This window comes from Dromaius novaehollandiae, chromosome 2 (genome assembly GCF_036370855.1).
Source record: "Dromaius novaehollandiae isolate bDroNov1 chromosome 2, bDroNov1.hap1, whole genome shotgun sequence".
NCBI lineage: Eukaryota > Metazoa > Chordata > Aves > Casuariiformes > Dromaiidae > Dromaius > Dromaius novaehollandiae.
In genome coordinates this window covers 112,913,887-112,934,497 of record NC_088099.1, presented here as the reverse complement: position 1 = coordinate 112,934,497, position 20,611 = coordinate 112,913,887, and the positions used below count along the sequence as shown (strand labels likewise).

At 40.6% G+C, this 20,611-nt stretch overlaps 1 protein-coding gene across 10 annotated transcripts in view; it reads left to right on the top strand.

Moving 5' to 3' along the window:
- Positions 1–20,611, top strand: part of LDLRAD4 (low density lipoprotein receptor class A domain containing 4) — a 305,627-nt gene that overhangs the window by 133,898 nt on the left and 151,118 nt on the right. For 9 of the 10 annotated variants that reach the window (XM_026094306.2, XM_064507167.1, XM_064507166.1 and 6 more), the window contains one exon: positions 16,437–16,577. The exons of the other annotated variant lie outside the window; for it this stretch is intronic. In XM_026094306.2, the coding sequence (XP_025950091.1) occupies positions 16,437–16,577 (141 nt within the window). The remainder of the gene's footprint in view (positions 1–16,436; positions 16,578–20,611) is intronic. 10 annotated transcript variants of the gene reach the window in all.

Here is a 20,611-nt window from a genome sequence, read left to right as displayed (position 1 = left end):
ATGCCAGAGCCATTGAGAAATGATGAGTGTCTTGGACAGGCCCAGTTGCATTGCCTCCAGGGTGGAGAGGTGAAAGGGACATGGACAACTGACACAGACTGTGATGCACAGCTTTTCTGAAGAGTGCACATGGCAGCTTTCCGTATTTACGGTGTCTCATGTTTCCCGCTAGTACTATATTCCTTCATGCAGAGATAAAGCATTTTCTTTGACTGCTTCAATTTGAAATAGTTGGGGAAGTTATCATCAGGAGAAAAAAAATCCTGTATACTGGCACAAGAAATTTAAAAGCATTGCTCCTTCCTCAGCGAAATCTTGATCCTGCAGTCTTGAAGTGAGTATTAGCTTCATTACTGACTTCACTGAGTTTGGACATTAGGCCCTGAATGGTAAAGACTGTTGAAGTGAATGAGGTAGAAGAATGTGGATTATTCTCGTAGGAGAATTTTTCTCATTGCTTTTCCATTAGGTGCTATTTCTGCCTCAGGAAATGAAAAATAAATGGGGCAAAGCTCTACTAGCCAGTTCAGCTGGCCCAGGAAATACTGACATGATCATTGCTCTTCATAGGTGGTTGTAAAGAGACACTTGGATCCAGGTCTGAACAAATAAAAAGAAAGTGACTTTTCATGCTGGATGAAACATGAAAGTGTTCGGTTTTACTTTTTCTTTGATGGGGATAAATGTCTGGACTAAATGGAAGTAAGGAAAACCATTATATCTCATCTGATAGCTGTCCATATGGTACTGCTGAAACAGGGCAGCCAGCTTCCATTAAGAAAATCTGTGCAGATAACAGAAATTAATTAGTAGTTGAAAAAAAATGGAACCAGAAAATTATTAATCAATACTGGTGTCCTGAACAGTTTAAGATATGTGATAATGTTATTTAATTTGTTACCACCTTCCTTCTTACAATTGTGTCAAGCTTTACATATGTGGATTGTTTCACAGGTGCAGTAGGTGCATTATTATTATCATCCCAGTTTTACATACGCTCAGAAAAGCCAAGTGGCTTTCCAACTGTTGTGTAGACTGTGGGAGAACTGCAGCTAAGAAAATGGTGGTAATGTTTTTGTTTCACTGTCTTGATCTAGCGCATCTTATGTAAAGGAAAGAATCTTTACTTTAGAAAGAAGAATGTCTGGAATTGTTGGAAAGTTAAGACAGCACAATATTTTGATCCGTTGAATCTTGCAGTGTGCAACCTTATACATTTTCTTCATGATGGTCTATATTAGGAGAGCATCCTTGCTTTACAAGACTAAGATTCTCATACTTTACAAGTGCAGTAGTCCAGTACTGCAGCCTGCTCAGTTTTACAGACACCAGTATAGCAAATCGCTCTTCTACTGAACATTATATGGCAGTAATTCAGGCTAGTCCTCTTGTCTGGCCCGCTCATTTTGTATGCGCACATCAGGTAATAAGATGCAAGACAGAACATGGAGGAATATTCCTGGTGTGTTTGGAATGTGCTTTTTCACCCTGCATTACCTAATGCATATAATACTTTATATAACGTATTGTTGATATATGGATTTTAAACCAAATGATTTTCTGTTTAAAATGAAAAATGTGTTTCTTGTTGACCTATGAGAATTTTCATATACAATAAGCTAATAGTTTTATGAGGGTTTTGTATTAAGATTTTGAACTCTACATAGTCCTTATAAATAAGGAGTATGAAATAATTCATGGACTGAGTACTTTGTAAAGGAATCTCAGGGTCAGTACTGTACATTTTAAGCCACAATTATGCTTCACGCCTTGGCCTACAGTATCTGTCTTCAGCTTGCTATTAGATATATTCATATGACAATATCTGTCTCTCATATAATGTCAGGAATCAAAGGTGAACCTTGCAAGGAGAGAATGTGGGAAGACTGGATTTTTTGTTCTTTGATTTTATTTCTTTGTGAGATATGTGCCTATACGTTCTAAAGAAGAAAGTTTATTTTAAAAAGAAAAGAACAGTGGTTTAATATTTCATTAATCAAGTTAAGTCTTCCTTGTTTTGCTGTTGATCTGTGGCTTGAAAGATAAAAAAAAAAAAATTAGAAGACACTTGCTGATATCTTTATGCAAAAGGCAAGATTTAGGATCTTTCTAGCCTGCTCTCCCATATCAGTTGCTTAGTTTTCAGCATGTAGGTACTTGTAATATTTCTTTATTTCTTCCCTCCACAGCATAAGAGAGAAAGAATGAATTATTTAATATTTCAAAAAATAACAAAGTGCCAAAACACCCTCCTCATCTTTTCATGTCCTGCTTATATCTTATATGTCCATAGCAGCTCTCACATTTAGTATCAAAGAAAACAGTGAGCAAGATATTTAAAATACACATTTAAGATTTGAATTCAGTGAAGCACAGTTACTGTTAAAGTACATGTGATTAGCCCCCGTAATCTCTCAGCAGCAATAAATAGACCCACTGCACATCCAGATACCATTTAGACATTTAGTTTGCCTGCCAGTCATTGCCCACTTCACTGATGCCCTTAATTTGAACAGTGATGTTGTAGGGCGTTCTGAGGATGTGAATTTCTTCCATCTTCAGGGTCATCAAGTAGAATTTTTTTACCCAAGTTTTGTCTTATGTAATGACACTTGCAAAAAGCTGCAAGGTGGTGATTCTCTGAAGGATCCCAATGTGCGGTTTTGAAGTTAAAAATAAAATTAATTCTTTTCTTCAGTTATTCCTTTATGGGTGTCTCTTACACTCAGCATTTTTAAATGTTTGTCCTAACTTAGTAATTTAAAAGTTGCAAAAACCAGACTCTGACAGCTGCATTGCATAGAAATCACTCAGAAGGTCAAAAAGAGATTGTTTAGTGTCTTGAGAAATATCTGTATTGAGAAGCAGAGTAAAACTGAATCCATCTAGTCTGACAGTGGCGGTGGCGGCTTTGCCATGACTTTGTCTTTTGAGAAGAGTAAGTGGATACTCTGCCATGTCCCTATCATCTCAATGCTATTGTTTTAGTCAAAGGAGAGTATATTTTTTCTTTTATTAATGGTATGCTTAATGTATGTTTGTAGATTGTTTGTTTATTCTGTATTTTAAGCTTTGACAAAAATACACCTGAGTATGTGAGCTCGTGTTTGGAAATCTAGAAAACATTGTGTTCAAACCAAAACTGTATTCTTCTCTCTCAAATGTACAACCACTTAAGCTATGCATTTAACAACTGCCATATATTTTGATGTCTGTGAGTTCTTATCCATTATACATGCGTATCTGTTTATTTAAATAAATATGCTTGTCTCTTTTAACTGGTTAATTCCAGTTTAAAGCCTGTTATGACGTGGTATTGTGTACCAGTAAGTATCAGTGTTAATCTTTGTTTAAAATCCACAATCTCAAAACCGTTACACACAGAACTTTGCTTTTAGGCAGTTTACCTTAAATTTCATAGAACTTTTTCCTTGCTCTATTTCCTGCCCTTTTGCATTACCGTTTATCAGGGTAATATGCTCTTGCCATAGCTGCTTCTGTTTATCTGTGTTTTAGGTAGTAGAGCACATTAAATTATTTTAATGTTATTCCCCCGCTGTTACTAGTTACAGTTTCTCTAACTGAGATGTAATGACTGTTTGTCCCTAATCCATTGTAACATAAAGTCAAAAAGGTTTGTATAAGTCATTGCTAAGGTAGTTTAGGTGAGCACTTTTGCTTAATATTGCAGCGGATGAGCAGCGTTTACACTGCAGCTGCATCTCAACTCAGAGCTTATAGCCAATAGGTCTGGGGCACTAACTCAATGAAACGGGGTAGCGTGTTCACAGTGTTCATTTAATCATTGCCTTAGTTATTCATCAGTAAATAGCTGAGAGCTTAGGTGGGACAGAAAACATAAGGGAACCCTATGTTATACTATTTTAGAGTTTCACTCACCTTTAAATTTGAGCTCCAAACATTTGCCTGCTGGATTTCTCTATTCCCTATTTTGGTAACTGTGCAACTTTCTTATTCTTTCCTGAGGATGTGTGGTCATTTTTTTTTTAATTTCATCTATGTGAATGCAGTGCCTGCAAAACATAAAAATGTTTTTAATCTACGGTCTGGATTTTTATATGTTATTGTAACATTCAATAATAAAACATCTTATGTTTTAAAGAAATCTTTCCTAACAACAAGAAAAGGAAACTGTTAGATGGTGTTTCTTAGTGTTGCAATATAATTCCATGCTCCTACTTTGAGGGATGTTATGGAACACGCGAGGAAACTCTAACAAGTATTTTGTTCGCTTGTTTTTCCTCGAAAATTAGTAGTAGGTTTTATTAGTTGGCTCTTTCCCATTACGAGCTCCCTATCTGAAGTGTTCAGACAAGAGACGAGTGCTATGAAACTGACCTCAGTTTAATTACGTTGGCTTGGAAAATACAGAAAATTATCACCGTCTCTGACTGGATTAGTACTAATGAGCTGGTACAATATGTGACAAGCTCACCCACAGTTAAAATACAATTAGCTGCTCTTGAGTTACTGATGCTCTGGCTGCTTGTTCTCTCACAGTGGATAGTATGTTTTTGGGTGGTTCTGTGTGTTCAGGGCATCACTTGTATAATTTTTAACATGCTTTGACTTGTCACCGATATAGCGATAACTTGAGCTGTAACCAGAGATTTGTCCCAGCCCATCTCTTGTCCACACCCAAAAATTTCTGTAGGGCTTCTGACAGATATGCAGTGGCAGATTAAAATTAGATGGCTGAAACAGTTATCACTACCAGCCACCTACCCTGTCTCTCTGATAGACATTGCTATCTCGAGGCTGGCATGGCTGATCTGTGTGTCAACCGCTGTCGTTTGCCGTTGAGCATATTAAGATAAACCACAGACAGAAATAATGTCCAGAAGAGCCCTAAGCTTGAGCTAATGTGTTAGGATTTTGGGGTGGGGTTTGGAGATCCACTGCTGTTCGGCTCTCAAATATGATGCATATTTTGTCGGTAAGGTCAGCTTTGTGACAAGGCAGCCATCCCCAGCCCTTCGCGCGGCTCCCAGAAGTCGTCTCACCCCCATCTGCCCTTGGCTCCTTGCTCTGGTCCCTGCCCCAGACTGTCCGACTGCTCAGCTGCCTCAGTGCTGCCTGGCTCGAGGGGGCCGTTGGATCAAAACTGCCCTGCCAAAAACCTCCTTAGTTTCTCTGCCGCCTTCTGGGGAAGTGGCTGCACATGCAGGGGAGCAGCAGCTGACAGTGGGCTTGTTGTGCCTATTTATTCTTTGTTTACTTACACTGTATATCTGCAAAGCTGAAGATAGCTTTGGGAAGGAAAGCTGTGTGTTTTGGCTTCCTATGGCATGAAGTTACCCAAGATACTGCATGTTGCATGGATAAGACTCAACACTGTGTCTAGTGTCATGTTAATTTTGCGTTCATGTTCAAAACCAGGAATGTTTCCTAAATTCAGTGGTACTGTTTTTATGGTATAGTTTCAACAGCAGCAAGATTTATATGATTGAGATTTCCTTGGGATGTCTAAATCAGGGTTTTCTGCATTATCTATTTTGCCAGTAAGCACTTTGTCCAGGAAAATCATGATACAATCCTCATTAAATGGCTGCTGTATGGTCAAATATATTGGTGACACTTAACAAACATGGCTTAGTTGTAGTGTGAAGGAGTCTTTGATGAAAGGATGCTGCTTAGGTTGCTAAGTGGGGAACTCTCAAATTGTAAAATACTGACTTAACTCTTCCCTATGCAGTCCCAGTTCTTCCCTCTTATGCATCTGTCCTGTGTGTTGCACGATGGGAACACTCATGGGCAAGGGTAGAGCATCTGATGGGAGTAGTGATGGCTGTACCTGGCAGCACAGATCCCTGTGAATGAAACAGAAAGGGTTTGCAAGTTTTGGGGAGCAGAGCCCATCCCTGTTCCCTGCCACGGTCAATCTACCTTCTGCCGCTTGCACAGTAGCGTTTGTGCTCTTGCTCTGGCCATGATACCATCTGAGCCTCACCGTGTGTGTGCCTCTTAGTTATTTTGGAGCGTTGCCAGAAACTCTCCTGACACAGACAATTGAAAGACGGGCGATTTTTTTTTTTTTTTAGCAGTTTATATTTCCGTAAAAGCCAAACAGAGTTTCCTGGGACAAAGCAAAAGCACTTCTATGGCCTGAGGGTGTTCTTTCTGCTGCACATCAAAGCCCTGCTGCAGTGCAGCGGAGGTGCAGGTGGGAGGGATTCACCAAGCCTTGTCTGTGATGGAGAGCATTAGGCAACCCTAATGACTAGCAGCTCCCCTGTAATATGGAAATGCTCAGAGGTGGGAGTCTGTATACGTTTGCCATGCAATACATTTTTGGGAGGGAGTGTTAATGGAAATTGGCTGGAGGAGATGGCAAGGGGTAGAAAAGAGGAATTTTCTAATTGGAAAAGCATGTTATTTTATTTATTTTGTTAAAAGGCTTGTCCACAAAAATCCAGCCTCCTAGGAAAGGTACTAAGGTGAATGAAATAATAGTGTGACTCATTTTTTAGAAAGAGCTGAATAATGACTGAAAAATTAAATAGTGATTGATATAAGACGGTACTAGTTTGTAAAAATAATTGTCTACGCTGTAGGATGCAAGCCATTGAGAGCAATGTATTTGTCTGTACTTTATGTGTTATTTTGCTTATAATTTATGTTGAGTGAACACTCAGGCATGGTGACCTGAATCGGACACTTTTTAGATAATTGGACCTTTGTTACAGGGAAATCACTTTCAAAGTACAAAGACTGACTATGACAAAGTCTTTACTGTAGGACCATGTAAATCTTTACTGGTGTGGATTGGAGAACACGTCACTGACAGACATCCGTAGCTAATCACATTCAGAGCTTCACAGTATGTAATAAAAAGCTTGTCATTAGTCACATTAGTGCGCATTGCACAATTCAAATACTGGTGAGAAATTAAAAGGGAACTCTTCTCTCTATTCACATCTGAAAATCACTTTACAGTGGAAGCTCCCTAAAGGTCCTCCATCTTGACACATAGTAAATATATCTATTTCTGTTATGGTTTTTGCACGATACATGTAGGAAGACGTGAAAAAAATAGTCATCAGTACTAGGTTGATATTTTCTGAACAGCCATCCAAAATATGGTATACTCCTGTTTGCATTACACATTATTTCCATGGAAGATCAAATTCGTGAGTGTATTTCACAACCCTACTTGCTTTAATAATGTTAGGCGATTGCAGATGAGAATGGTATTTATTCTGCATTTTAGGACCTCCTAGGAGCAGTAACAACAGATGCATAAACAGGACTGAAAACAGCTCCTGCCTTAGAGAGGCCACTGTCTTAAGTACTCTGACCTGATTTAGTAAGGTAGAAAATATAGACAGGACTTCTACCGATTTTCCCCCTCCCCTCAGACATCTAACCCGCACATGCTGAGGCCACTGGATGTCCTCCTCTGGGCCCGTTTTCAGGATTGTAATCAAAACTTAGCAATGTGTCTGTCAGGTGCTGTGGTTTGGCTTGTATTGTTTTGGATTCAGAGGTTATAATGTTACCTGGTAAAAATGGTCTAGTCTTGAACTATTCGCTGTGCCAACAGTATTCCCCAAAAGAACAAGAAGTTGCTACAGTAACATAGTTTTTTCATTTTATATTCCTCTATGCAGCACGCTGCAAATCTGATAAGTGACACTCCTTGTGATTATGAAAGCTTTTTTAACCAACTGAGGTAATTTTAAAATCTATGCCATAATGCAGGAATTCTTCAAATTATATGTAAGGAGAACCATAAGTTAAGAAGCTCTCATTTGCATATACCCTGTTTTCATCTGCAATTGCATAAACTTCCCTGCGATAATGACAGAGTGCTTGACAAAAATTATAAGGCACATATTTAATGTATTTTTAATTGTCTCTTCATGTAATTTCACAACCGAAAACGAGAGTGCCATTAGCTGAGTCACCAATGCCGGCTCCACATCATCAATTAGGGAAACTCTGGTGGAGTGTATAGAAATGTCCGGGCACCGTGGGGGCCGGGGGCGGCCAGCAGGACCTGTCCCCCTGCCCCGAGGGCGCAGGGTGTTGTGTACCTCCGTGGGCTAGAGCCGGCACTGCTGCAGCATCACGGGGCAGCGACTGCCAGGCCAGGGCTGGCGGGGGGAGCCGAGGGGTCAGGGAGCACAACAAGCAAATGCACAATATTCGTGCTGCCATGCTTTTTCTTTCTTCTCCTAGCAGGTAGGTGTTCACTGCGCGGTGTACCCAGCTCCACCTGGGTTAGCCTAGCACGGCCGTAGCGGAGGCACTTTGCCCCTGCTCTGACCTGCGAGAAATGCGAGGCACTCCCAGGGCTCAGTCCAAGAATGCTCTGGGAAAACCAGCCCTCACTGCCTGCTCCTGATTGGGACCCCGAGTGAAAGTACTCCGTGTCTGCCAGCCCAACAACTGCGCACGTCGGCCATGGCCTGCCGTACCCTTCTTTCGGCGTGTTCCATCCCAAGCCTCCCCTGGGCTGCAGTCGAGCCCCCAACGCCACCGGGCTGTTGGCCCTGATGCGTGTCCCTGTTTGGCGGCGAGCGCAGGGCACGCGGTGCCTCATGGCTGGAGAGGAGGACAGGGCTGCTTTGGTGGGGGCGTGAAGGCGTGCAGCCCCAGTACGGAGCAGGGCGGCAGGTCTCGAGTTCTGCTCCGCTGTGGAATTTCAGCGGACGTTAGCTGGGAGAGGACTTCCAGCGCAGGAGAAGAGTTGGGAAAAGGGCAGAAAATACAAACCCGGCGGGGGGGTGGAATGAGTCAGCCATCATCAGTATGCTTATTTCCGAAAAAAAACAGGTTTAAACTGGTCTTAAAGCAGAACTTAGGCTTTAACCTATAAAAAAGAGCAAAGACAGAATGGCTATAAAGCACCGTCAAAGCCATGTCAGAATTTTTGTATCTGGAAAACAAGAGGATTAAGTTTGAAAACTGCATTAAGACCATGGATTAGCTTTGTAATGAAGTCGTGCTGTAAAATAAGTATTATCAAGTGTGCACTGTGATGAACAAGCATTTTTTTCAATTGACTTTAAAAAATAGGAAATGATGCCGTGTGGTTAAGATATAGACATTAATATTGTCAATAAAATAGCAAAAAAGTTATTTCCATGGGGACGGGAGACTACAAGGCGAAATTTTGAGCAAAGCCATAGATTTGTAGATATTCAGAGTAAAACAAGGAGCTCACTGTACTGTTTTTCAGTATTTTTGCAGCATTCTGATACTGTCTTGCAGTTTTATGGAAAGAGAAGTAAGACCGAAAAGATGATCCGTGAAGATGGCAGTAACAGAGCCTTTCCTTTAGTTGCCTCTCCGTGCTGTGGCAGGTCAGGCCGCCTGGGTAAGCCTGGTGCTCTTCAAGGTCACCTCACAGAGGGCTGTCGGTTTGCAAGGAGCGCTCTGACGGGCACTGTCGGCCCTCCGCTGCAGGAGAGACCTGCTTGGGGGAGCTGCCCATCCCCGCCGTGAGGCCGTGAGTGAGAGCCGGTCTCTTGGATTCAGCATTGGCGGAAAAAGTCTTTCCAGTGCTGATGACAACTCTTCTCGCAGTACCCTGATGGGCTTCAGAGGGAGGCCCTTTCCTGTTTCTTTTCACACAGTTAACCTTTTTGAAAATTATTAGATGACCGTGGACAGGTATATATTGAGGAAGAAAGATTGCGGATGAAATCCAATTCCACTGACAGTCTCAAAATAAGGGAGTTCGTTCAGTTGTCCCTACGGTGTCTAATGTAATTTTGTTCAGGCTATTAATTAGGATAAGCTTAGTGAAATGTCCTAATGTCAGGGAGCTGATGAATTAAATAGTAGATTTTACTGCCTGTATGTCAGAATATTATGCTTGCTTCCCTTAGTTACTGGCAATAATAGTAAATAGTTAAATTGCATAGTCGAAAGCTGTGGCTTAAGAAGAAGATGAGAAGATAATTGCTGGATAAGCAAGGGCGCATGGGGGACTGAAAGAGGATAGCAGCTCAACAAATGAAACTGGTTTTGAACCAGTAACGACCCTCTTTGAGCCAGTGTGTTTCTGAGGTTGTAATCTCCCCTGGGCAGCGAGTGGTGGTTATTCCCCCTTTCGCATTGCTCTGTGAACGGTCTTCTGTCCTGCATGAGGCTTCTGGGCAGCGAAGACAGACCTTTGACTATGGCTTTACAGCTCTGTTCCTTATTCCACATAAGCCGATCCGCTTTCATTTTTGCTGGTATTCTGCTTGGCATTCTTTTTATGAAGTGTTTTTTTGTTTTGTAAAGACCTTTTTATCCCTCCCTTCCCTGCGCCAATGGAGTTTTATTAGATCATATGGCAGGCTGCCATCTTCCTTATTAACAAAGCTTTTTCCCAAATAAACATGTTCCTCGTATACCCTGCCTTATATTTATGATTTACTTCCCATTATAAAGCTACAATCTACAATATTAAAAATAATACACAGACAGATGTTTATCAGAGGTTGAACAGGGTTTTATTGTAGTGACTCTGGTATTTGTGGTTTTTATGTCTTTAATCTGCAGTGAAGTGTGCTTCCTCCCACCCTCCCCAATTTACCCCTTCTGCCTCTTATTACCCTTATAACAGGTGATGATGCCCTGTAAACATTTTCTTTCAGGCCTGTGTATGTGGAAATATGAAGAAATAATGAATATTGGTATGAAGAAGTATGATACTTAAAATGGAGCTCTAATTTAGGAAATTAGAAATTAAGCCTTTATTCCAGAGCCCTAGATTGACCCAGGGACAAAGTTCTTTCCTTCTGGGTACCTTATGCCAATAAGGTATTTGATCACCCTCTGCTGGCTGTATTGCTGGGGTTGTTACCCATTCTCTGGATTTTGGGAGACTGCCTTTACATGGTTAAGTCCCAGACATTGTTTAGGATTTCATTTTGTGTATTTGAACTGTGTTACTACAGCTTAGCTGTAACAGTTTTAGATCACCGGCTATGTATATGGTTTTCTATTTTTATTTGAATGGATGGAATAGAATTATGCCCCTGGGTCAGATAATCATCTCAGACCTGTTAAATAAATAGCTGTGACATGCATCATAACACTGGCCTAAAACACCATATTTTTTCAATATGACACTTCCTCTTTATTTCTTTTTTTTTTCTTTTGACCTGTGGTTGGACTTATATTACAAAAACAAACAGTACTTAGCTATAATTAAAAATGCCCTACAGTAAGTGGGATGACAAAACAATAGGAACGCTGTTCATATGTATGAAGTCAAGTGTAAATGAAGTCTAAAAGAATTAAGTGGAATGCAAGGATAAAATTATCTTGTTGGATAGGCAGGGAAAGTGTAAAATAAGCATACACAATATAGCAGACCTTGCATTTCACAATAAAAATCCTCTAATCGGAATAGTTTTTTGTATCATGAGGCAAAGTTATCTTTTGCTGTTGCAACTGAAACAACCTTCTTTTAATGATTTTAAATGCATTCAGTCATATATTAATGGATATTTTTAGGTAGGGGGTTTATACATAAAAGCATCTACTTTGAGCATTTGAGAAATATGCCTGTGTATATAGTTACATATAGTTTCTAAAAATAGGAAATATACATAATCATATTCTTACTATTCTCTTTTCTCAAGGTAGACTAGTTCTATCTGGACGTATATTTATTAAAACTTCATTTTCATGAGTCACTATATTCGCAAGATACATTTTAAAATTCTGTTGCAGACAATTATAATAAGAAGGGCTGTTTTTTTCAAACTCCAGTAGCAGTCATCTTGCTTCAGGTTTAGCTGTAGTAGTCAGAGCCTTGCTGACCAACTTACTGATGTTTCACTAATTGCCACTTGAAAATGAGGAGGAAAATTGCCTGGCTTTGAAAAGTTATTTATGAAAGAATGATGGTGCTGGCTTGTTTTCAAAGCTGGAGCTTTTCCCCCTCCACTCGTCTAGACAAGCCAAGTACAAGACTTTGCATTGAAAGGAGCTCTCGAGAGTGTCATTAGGCTCATTTGGCTAGTCTGGGCTGGTCTGGATTTCCCTGGCAGGGTGTTTTGAGGTCACTCCTCCCAGTTTGGTCCCGAGCTCTGCAGCTTTATTTACTAACATTCAGTTTGACAATACTGCAGTATTTGCTTTATGCTATCTACATCAAACTGACTTTAATCCATCTTGCTTTAGAACAAAGGCTTCTGTTCTGGTTTTAGTAAAAGCACACACTGTCTAAATGCATTTACTGTGCAAACTACTGTAAGCTACTGAATTTTAGTTTGTAAGTAAGTCGGATATACCTAATGCTAGGTATGTTGCCAGTTTGAAAGTATCTCTGTTTTTCATGGAATAATCTGTTTAATTCATTCGTCCCATTCCTGCAACACATTTTTCCTTTGACTATTTCCTTTAGATTTCCATGCAACATGGTTACGCAGGTGACGTTCTGCACTGTTTTGTCCTCCAATAGGTATTAAATTCTGTTAGATGGCATATGCGGCTATCATTGACATTAACATCGGTATTTGTGCCCCTGTATATTGATCCTGCATTGAGAGGAAGACCTAGTGAACTGTAACTCTATAGAGAAACCATTTTTAAATGCTCGCAAAGTTTCTGGGTTTCCATACTTTTCACTGGACAGTGCAAGAATGAGGACGTGGGAGGTGCTGCCTTGTATTAGCTTTTGTGTAGTGTCGACCGATGGTCACGGTGAGCTAAGAGCTGTCACTGCGCTCTTAGCCTGCTCCTTACAGGACACTTCTGGGCTTCAGTGGGACCTGACGTATATATTTTGACTTTCCCCAGTCTTAAGACAGTCCAGGACTATCTTTTTGTCTCTCTCTTTGCCAAGCTTCTATAGGCACCCTGTATTCCTCCCCTGAAGTATTTCAAGTCCTGTGTTTTCAAGACTTAGCACTAACACCTGGGGTCTCTGCTCCATTTCCAGGAAAACTCTACTCTGTGAAAGCCTCCTTACAGCACAGGAGTTGTCCAAAAACTGACATTCTCCTGGGTTTAGACATGTTTTGTTCTCCCTAGGTGAGATTTGTTCTGATAGTTGTACTGGTTAAGTGACTTCTGAATGGGCACGATAGCACCACTTTCTTGGCAAATAGATTCGGAGGGAGATCACAGTGCAAGATGCTTTTGACCATACAGACTGCTTTACAAGCAACAAAAAATTCCTGCGGTACAGAGAACAACCATCCTGTCAATGTGGGGACATCAACAGGGCAGGAAAGGCCTGCTGACTCTTTGATGATGGCAGCATTCGTGTATCTGAGGGAGGGAGGAAGTAGGTGTGAAGTTTTACAAGAAAAATTGGTTCTGCATCTTAGTTTTCAAATCTAAAATTTGGACGTGATCTGTGATACAGGGCAAAAAAACCTTTAATCACAAATTCTTTTCCCTGGTTAGTTGTCTTATGGTAACATTAGTTAAAATGCATGACTTCAAAACTTCAAAAGAGCTACTAAAATTAATGCTTGGAGTTACTTCTTCAGTTGGTCCTTTGTCTGAATTCCATACAATCTACTGGCAAACAGAAGCCCAAACTTGTTAGGTTTGCTTACTTTTGAGTTGACATCTTGCTTCAGTGTTTTTACATCAGTCATTGGGGAAATGTGGAAAGCTTCGCACCAGATATCAACACAAAGACACTGGGAAAGAATGAGTATTTTGGTCAAAGTAACATACCAATTGTTTTAACTTCAAGCAATATGGCGTTTGATGTTTATCTTTCAGATAGAAGCAGCATGTCCTCTACCACACCAATTTAGAGAAGGTATTGGCATTTTATGTTTACTTTATAATATTTTGGTCTGCCTTTGTGTTATGCTTCTCATTTAAAAAATCTGCAAATTTTGAACCTTTTCAAGATGACTTTTCTGGTCTTCCAAAGCAGCTTTTTTCTTTTCTTGTTACAGTTTCTTACTGTCTGACTTTGCAAAAATGAGTCTTAAAGTGCTGTAATTATCAGATTGTTAATATTGAGGCCAGTCTTTTAAGTCTCCTTTGCAGAAATAACTGTTAATGACCTTCTTAGTTCCTTGTGTTTCAAAGGCTTTCTCAGTTTGGTTATGGGTTTTTTTTAAACTCTATTGGGGGAAAAGAGAAAACTGTGCACTTAAATGGTTCTTTGCTGCTTTGTTGTTGCAGAGGAGGATGGAGGACAAAGCAACAGGAGAAAGTTTCTTTTTTGTACAATATTTTCTTGTACAATTTGAGCTGTTTAAGTACTACAGGATTGGACTGAAAAAGCCTGAATCTTGAGGATCTTATTTGGGCAAAGTACTTACTGATTTTTAAATGCAGTTTGACTAAGTAAGATTTGAGCCAGTGCAATAGAAAGATAAATTTGAAAGTATATGGCAAGTGCTTGTTTTTCTTAAGTAGTATTTTATGGTTTTTATTTTTATTCTTAAGTAGTATTTTATATGTTGCACATGTTGCTGCATATATTTTGCGTGAGCAGATTCTTGCTGGTATGCGTACCAAAATGTCATTAATACTGTTGATGAAAAGGTTTTGGAGTGAAGTCCATAAATCACTTTTATCTACAAAATAAATATGCTAGGAAAAATGATTTCATTCTCTTTCCCTATTTTTATTTCCCCCTTTGCCGTTCCTTGGTTATGTTGCAGACCAGATAGATACGTGAAAATATCATGCTCTGTAGCTATTGTAAGTGCTTTTTAGAATTATAGGTCCTGTTTTCTCAATTCGGTTTGAGCCCAGTCCGTGTGCTGTTAAGATTAATGTAGTGTAATGTTTAAAGTAAAGTAATGTAATATTATTGAAGATGACCAAGTTCTAGCTCATTGCTGAAGGCCCAGAGATCATCTCTCGGTTAAGCCCAACCAGCCAGCCCACACTGCAGCCCTAGAGAAACCCAGGGTTCAGGACATAGCACTGCTTTAAATGCAATACTTGTGAGTGGCCCTTGTATTTAATTCTGTCCGCTTTCCCATTGCTCATGAATGTGAATCACCCAGAAGACATTGTCAACATTCTGGAAGTGTGATCATTAAATTGTAGCTTTTCTAGATATAATATGTCCTCTGTTCTATATCTGTAGCATATTTATCATTGGAACAAGTCTAGTGAGAAAGCTTTTGATATTGTATTTATATTTTCATGAATATTTCTTAATTGCATCTCAAAAACATGCTGTTAGGCTTCATTTCTGGAAGTGACATTTAAAGGATCTGTTTAGCTGAAGGGCAGTGGAATTTTAGGGATCAACTATAGTAAACATCCTTAGTAGATACTGCCCTTTTAAAATATAAGGGTATAACTGTTTCAGACAGAAGACAGGTAAGTGAGACTGAAGGCCAGCTTACAGACTGACAGCATCCAACAAACATCCAAGATGACTAGGCACCGTGCAATAATTCCCCTAAAAAGCCACCCCTGGTGAGCGCCCACTGAATCTTTATCAGGAACAAAAGGGAAGGACGGAGGTTTGGCATCCCTGTCTGAGCAGGTCACCGCGTGGCTCTTCTCTCGGGGTAAAATTTGACGAGGAGACGAGGTGAGGCATTTTCCCTTTACCCTTGTTTGAAGGGATGGAGTTCAGCATGGTGCGGTGCCTTCCACGGCGTTGGGCAGGCAGCCTGCATCCTTCTGTGCACAAAGCAGAAAGCGGGAGCGATGAGGAGGAACTTGGAGGAACAAAGCTTCTTGTTTTCAGTGCTTGCTCACCTACAGATTTTCCCTGCTGACTGAACCATGCATAGGGGAAATCATTCATTTCTTCATAATGAACAAGACGGAGAAACTGCAGCCTGCCTGCCTGTAGCATCCCAACAGTTTAAAGCGGCTTTAGGAGTTTACGGACTTTGTAAAGCCAACTGGCCTGTGGGAGCTCAGTGTGCAGACACAGAGCGCTTGATTGTAATTAGTTGGGAGACTGGCAAATGGGCTTTGGGAAGGTAGTTAAGGAATAATTGGCTGTGTCTGGAGAGGATTGTTGCTGGTTACAAACTACCCTGTTGCCTTACAACTGAGGCTGTTTTACATTGTGCAAGTCCTTTCTCATGTGGGGCAATTACTAGTTTTATTCATCTCTTGCCCCAGCTATGCGAGGTGCTACACAGGCGTGTAAGGGCACACAGTCCCTGTCATAAGCGAGTTGTAACCAATGGGACCCGGAAGAAAATACTGTCTGTTTTTTTGGTGAAAAGAGTATAAACATCAGAAGTTGAGTTTCCCCACATGGCAAATGTGGTTTACTTGTGGTTTGATTCTGGTGGTCTGAAATGTGTCATGTGTAGTTGGGTATCATCTACACTTGCAATGCTTAAAACTACTGCATTATTTATTTTAGTGATAAAAAGTGCCAAATACCTTTCCACTGTTATGGCATGTACTTGAAAAATAATTCATTGCTTCCAACTCTCATTCTAGTGGTGAAGAAGGTAAGCACCGATTTCCTTACAGATTTTGTTTTGTTTTGTTTTTTTGCCTTTCAGAGTGCAAATTCACCTGCGCCAGTGGTAAATGCTTGTATCTTGGTTCATTGATTTGTAACCAACAGAATGACTGTGGAGATAACAGTGATGAAGAGAACTGTCTGCTTGTAACAGAGCATCCACCTCCAGGCATCTTTAGCTGTAAGTACTTGCTCTTTGCGAGCCTCCGTGTCTGTGGAATATGTCTGCTACCTCCGAAGTCAGCGTGTTTGCAAACTCGATCTGCAGTACGATATCTGGGGGGGATGAGACAGAGAAAGAAAATACAGTTTCCTCTGAACCAGCGGTGATTTATAATGTGCTTTCTCTGGGTTTCTAAGTCTGGACAGCTGTAGTTATGCAGAGGGAAGGGAGGAGTTTGTGCTGCAGGTATTGACGTGATGTAATCTTATGGATCATACGTGCTTTTGAGAAAGATACTATAATATTACAAATGCCAAAATAATTTGTTTGCCAAGGTTCTAAAAAATGTTTTGCTGTTTTTTTTGTCATTTTTGTCAGTTTGTCAGTCTTTATATGCTATTAAGAAACTTGTAATGTTTGCAGTCAACATCCCTACTAATCAAATAATTTTTCTTGATGATGAGATCAGCATCACTTGGTAGGTCACTGAGCTTTTGTTGGTACATATTAAAAATAGCTTTAGTTGCTATACTCTGGTGTATAAATACCTCACACAGAGTGATAGAGCTTATCACTAGAATTACTCTCAGTGCTTTGCCCTCAGTGATGTACACTGAAATCAAGTTGGGTTTTTTTTTCCTGTTCTGCAATTATTTATTTTTGGATCACAATCCAGCTCTCTGGTGGGAGGAGTAATTTTCCAATAATGCTTCTGGTCTACAAGTACAATAAATTTGCTGTTACTGTGTTGATTTTCTGTCGTACATCATGGCATAGTATTACCTCAATGTTTTCTTTAAAGAAGATTAAAATTCTGCTGTTGGGAATGCTTTATCTAATGCAGGGAGAGCAGAAACAAGTACTGCTTGTAATAGGAAAATGACTTTTTCATATGTGCCCTAAGCCATCTCCATCCAGATAGGGTGGAAAATTGTTTGGCTGGAAATCAATAAGGCCATACTACATTCAATATCTACTAGAGAAACTTCCGTATGGAGTGAGGTGTCCTGCACTGTTTTCCAAGTGGTTTGGTTCTGTCCAATATTGACATCTCCAAATAAGCTTTCTCAACCCTGGCTGTGAGTATGGCTTAGGCATATCTGTGTTATTTATGGTGTTGTTATTAATGGAAATTACAAGCACGTATCCATAATAACAGAAAGATGCAACATTAAGTATATTCTTAGCATTTTGAATTTTCACTGGAGTGGATTCAAAATGGAAAATTAATGCAGGCGTTGGAAATGTTCCCTTCATCTCCTTCCCTCAAACCTCCAATTTAACATGTTTTTAAATGACTAGTCTTGTACTTCCACAGTGATTTCAGAGGTTTTGAAACAGTAGTGGCCTGAAGATGATTGTATTGTGCTGTATTGTATTATATTGTATTTTAATGTTTTTTGGAATGGAAATCTTTCCAAAGCTCCAGTACTAGCTGTAGGCTTCAGTGACAGGTCCAGTTCAAAATGTTAAATGTATTACTGCTCTATGAAGTTACGCTGATTTTGGCTTTTGAGTTGTAAAAAATCATGCTCTATTATTTGTGCATGCAAAACTGCAAGCATATCTTTGAAGTTTAATCGCAGGGCTTTTTTGCCTTGGCCACTGCGCAGCTCTTTGCCTGTGAGAGCGAGTCGGCAGAGCCAGTTGTGGCAAGGAGCTCGGAGGGCAGTGCGGTGGGAGGTGGAGGCAGTGCGCAGCAGCTAGGGCGCTCTCTGCTCACACGTTTCGTACATCTTGGGACCGGCTTGTTGTACGGTGATGTTACAAGTCTGCGATCACAACTGTATTAGGTCTGAACATTTGTTTCCTCGTTTGGTAGCGTTAATTTAGCGCTCGAGCTCCGGAAAGCCGGCGCTGCCAGTGCGTGGGGGGCTGCAGCTGGAGCACAGCTGGGCCCAGTGCCCCACCGGGGCCACAGCCGCACGCGGCCTCCACCAAGGTGCAGGGCAAGCAGCTGGTCAATCTCTGAAAGCCCCCGCGAGGCCTCAGAGCCAGGGAACTAGTAGTTTTTTAATGCCTCTGTGTGTCGGTGGGAATCATGGTGCAGTCGTAGCAACCTGATGGCACTGCGGGCTGGCGTTCCCCACAAATGCCGCTCGGTTCTAGAAACGGCCACTTGCTTGACCGGGGATCTGCAAACTCTCCGGTGCGCCCTTTGTCGCCTCTCTCCCCTCAGGCATGCCAGCAGTTCCCCGACGTGCAGAAACGCAGGCCTGGAAGGCAGCTTTGCGGGTCAGTTGCCTGCTCCTCCTCGTCTCCGGCAGGATGAAGTATATCCAGGCCAAACCTGACAAGATTTGCCTCCGAAAAGCCTTCAGTGGCAGGTTGCCTACTTTTTCCGTAGGAACTTAGGTTGATGTGCCTAACGATCCTTTCTTTGGAAAGCTTTGTAAATTAAGGTGGCTATACTTCTTTTACTTTCAGCAGACACAGGGAAAATTGTTTGCCTCCTTCTTATATCAACCTTTTACAGATGGGGAGACTGTTACCATGTGTCTGACAGTTTCCCTCTGATAGGTTTCATTTTTTTAATCTAATAAAACCAAGCTCTTTCACATAAATCATGTTCCCTTAAATTTGTTACGTTTGTTCATCTTCTTTGGCTCTCTCTAAAATAGTGTCCAGAATTGTAGCCCTGCTACTTAAGACCTCCCCAGTGCTGAGTGAAGTGGAATAATTACATAAACAGTCCCGTTAAGTCATCCAAGAATTATATTTGCTGTTTTTGTAACAACATTGCAAATTGGTAGTTTGTAGAGGAAATATTTGATTTATTGGTAGGAGCATTCTGGGATGTTTAACTTGTTGCTTACTTTGTGGCAGAGAGAACAGCTCATGATTTGATGCGTTTTTGGCTATTGATCGCGATTGTACTTTTCTGTTACAATAGGGAGTGTATTATGTGAGCTGGTAAATAGAGGGACATCTGTTTTAAATCAAAAAAATAAATAACCATGGTAAAAGAATAGTCCTAAAAGTGAAAAAAAGAGAAAAAAGATCAAAGTCAAGCAGAAAAATAATACAACCATAAACAGTATTTAAAACAAATGAGGAATACTGATATTTATCATGTTCTGGTTATTAACGCAACTGTTAAATGGTAGAAATAGGGCAGCTACTTGTATTGGCTTATTCCAGCCTTGAAAGCAAGTTTCTAGAATACTTGTTGAAGTGAAGTCCCTGGGCTTTAAAGGGATGACATGTTGAATTAAGAAAGTTTTGCATGCTTCTGCTCAATGATTTTAATGGGGATCCCTACCAGAGCTTTAGTTATATGTGCTTGAAATGTTGCGGCTGATACGGCTACCTTGCAAAATAGAAGTACGTTATACTGATTGGCTTCTAATTAGCGACAAGAACACAGCACTATAACAGGAAAATGAGTGTTAAAAAAATGACTTCAAGGTAAAAAGCTGGATTTTCTTGGGCCAGCCAGTATTATGTATCACCTCTGTCCTTGCATTTTCTTGCTTGTTGTGCACACTTCATGAATGTGTAGGGAGTCATGGAAAATGGCAACATATAAATGTGTTGCTCAAAGTGTGACCAGGATTGCCTCTCTCTTTCACCTTGGGGTTGCTTTTGTCTTTACTTAGGGTAGGTTGGCAGTAACATGGTCCTTCTTTTCTGTATCGTTTCTCAAAGCATCCCTTTCTCATACTGTATTCAAACCCTGTATCATCCTATAGAAACAATATTCATTGCGTTTCACAGTAATACATAGGCTGGCCCCAAAGGACATCTAAATAAATTTTCATAGGGAAGTTCCGCTTCAGTTTATTTAAGCGGTATGAGCCACGGCAGTGCTACCTTGTATTTCCTGGCTACTGAAGCTTTTCTCATTTGTGTTCTTGCTGGCAGCCAAATCCAGAATGTCTCGCTGGAGCTTATTGTGCAGTCCGGTGGTGTGAGCAGTGGTACAGAGAGATGCTTTTTGTAGGTGACCTGCTCCCTGGTTTTGTGATCGTAGTAGACGCTATCGCATTGTGTTAGAGTATTTTAAATCTCATAGACCTAGTGTTCATCTCTCCTTACCATTCTTATCCAGC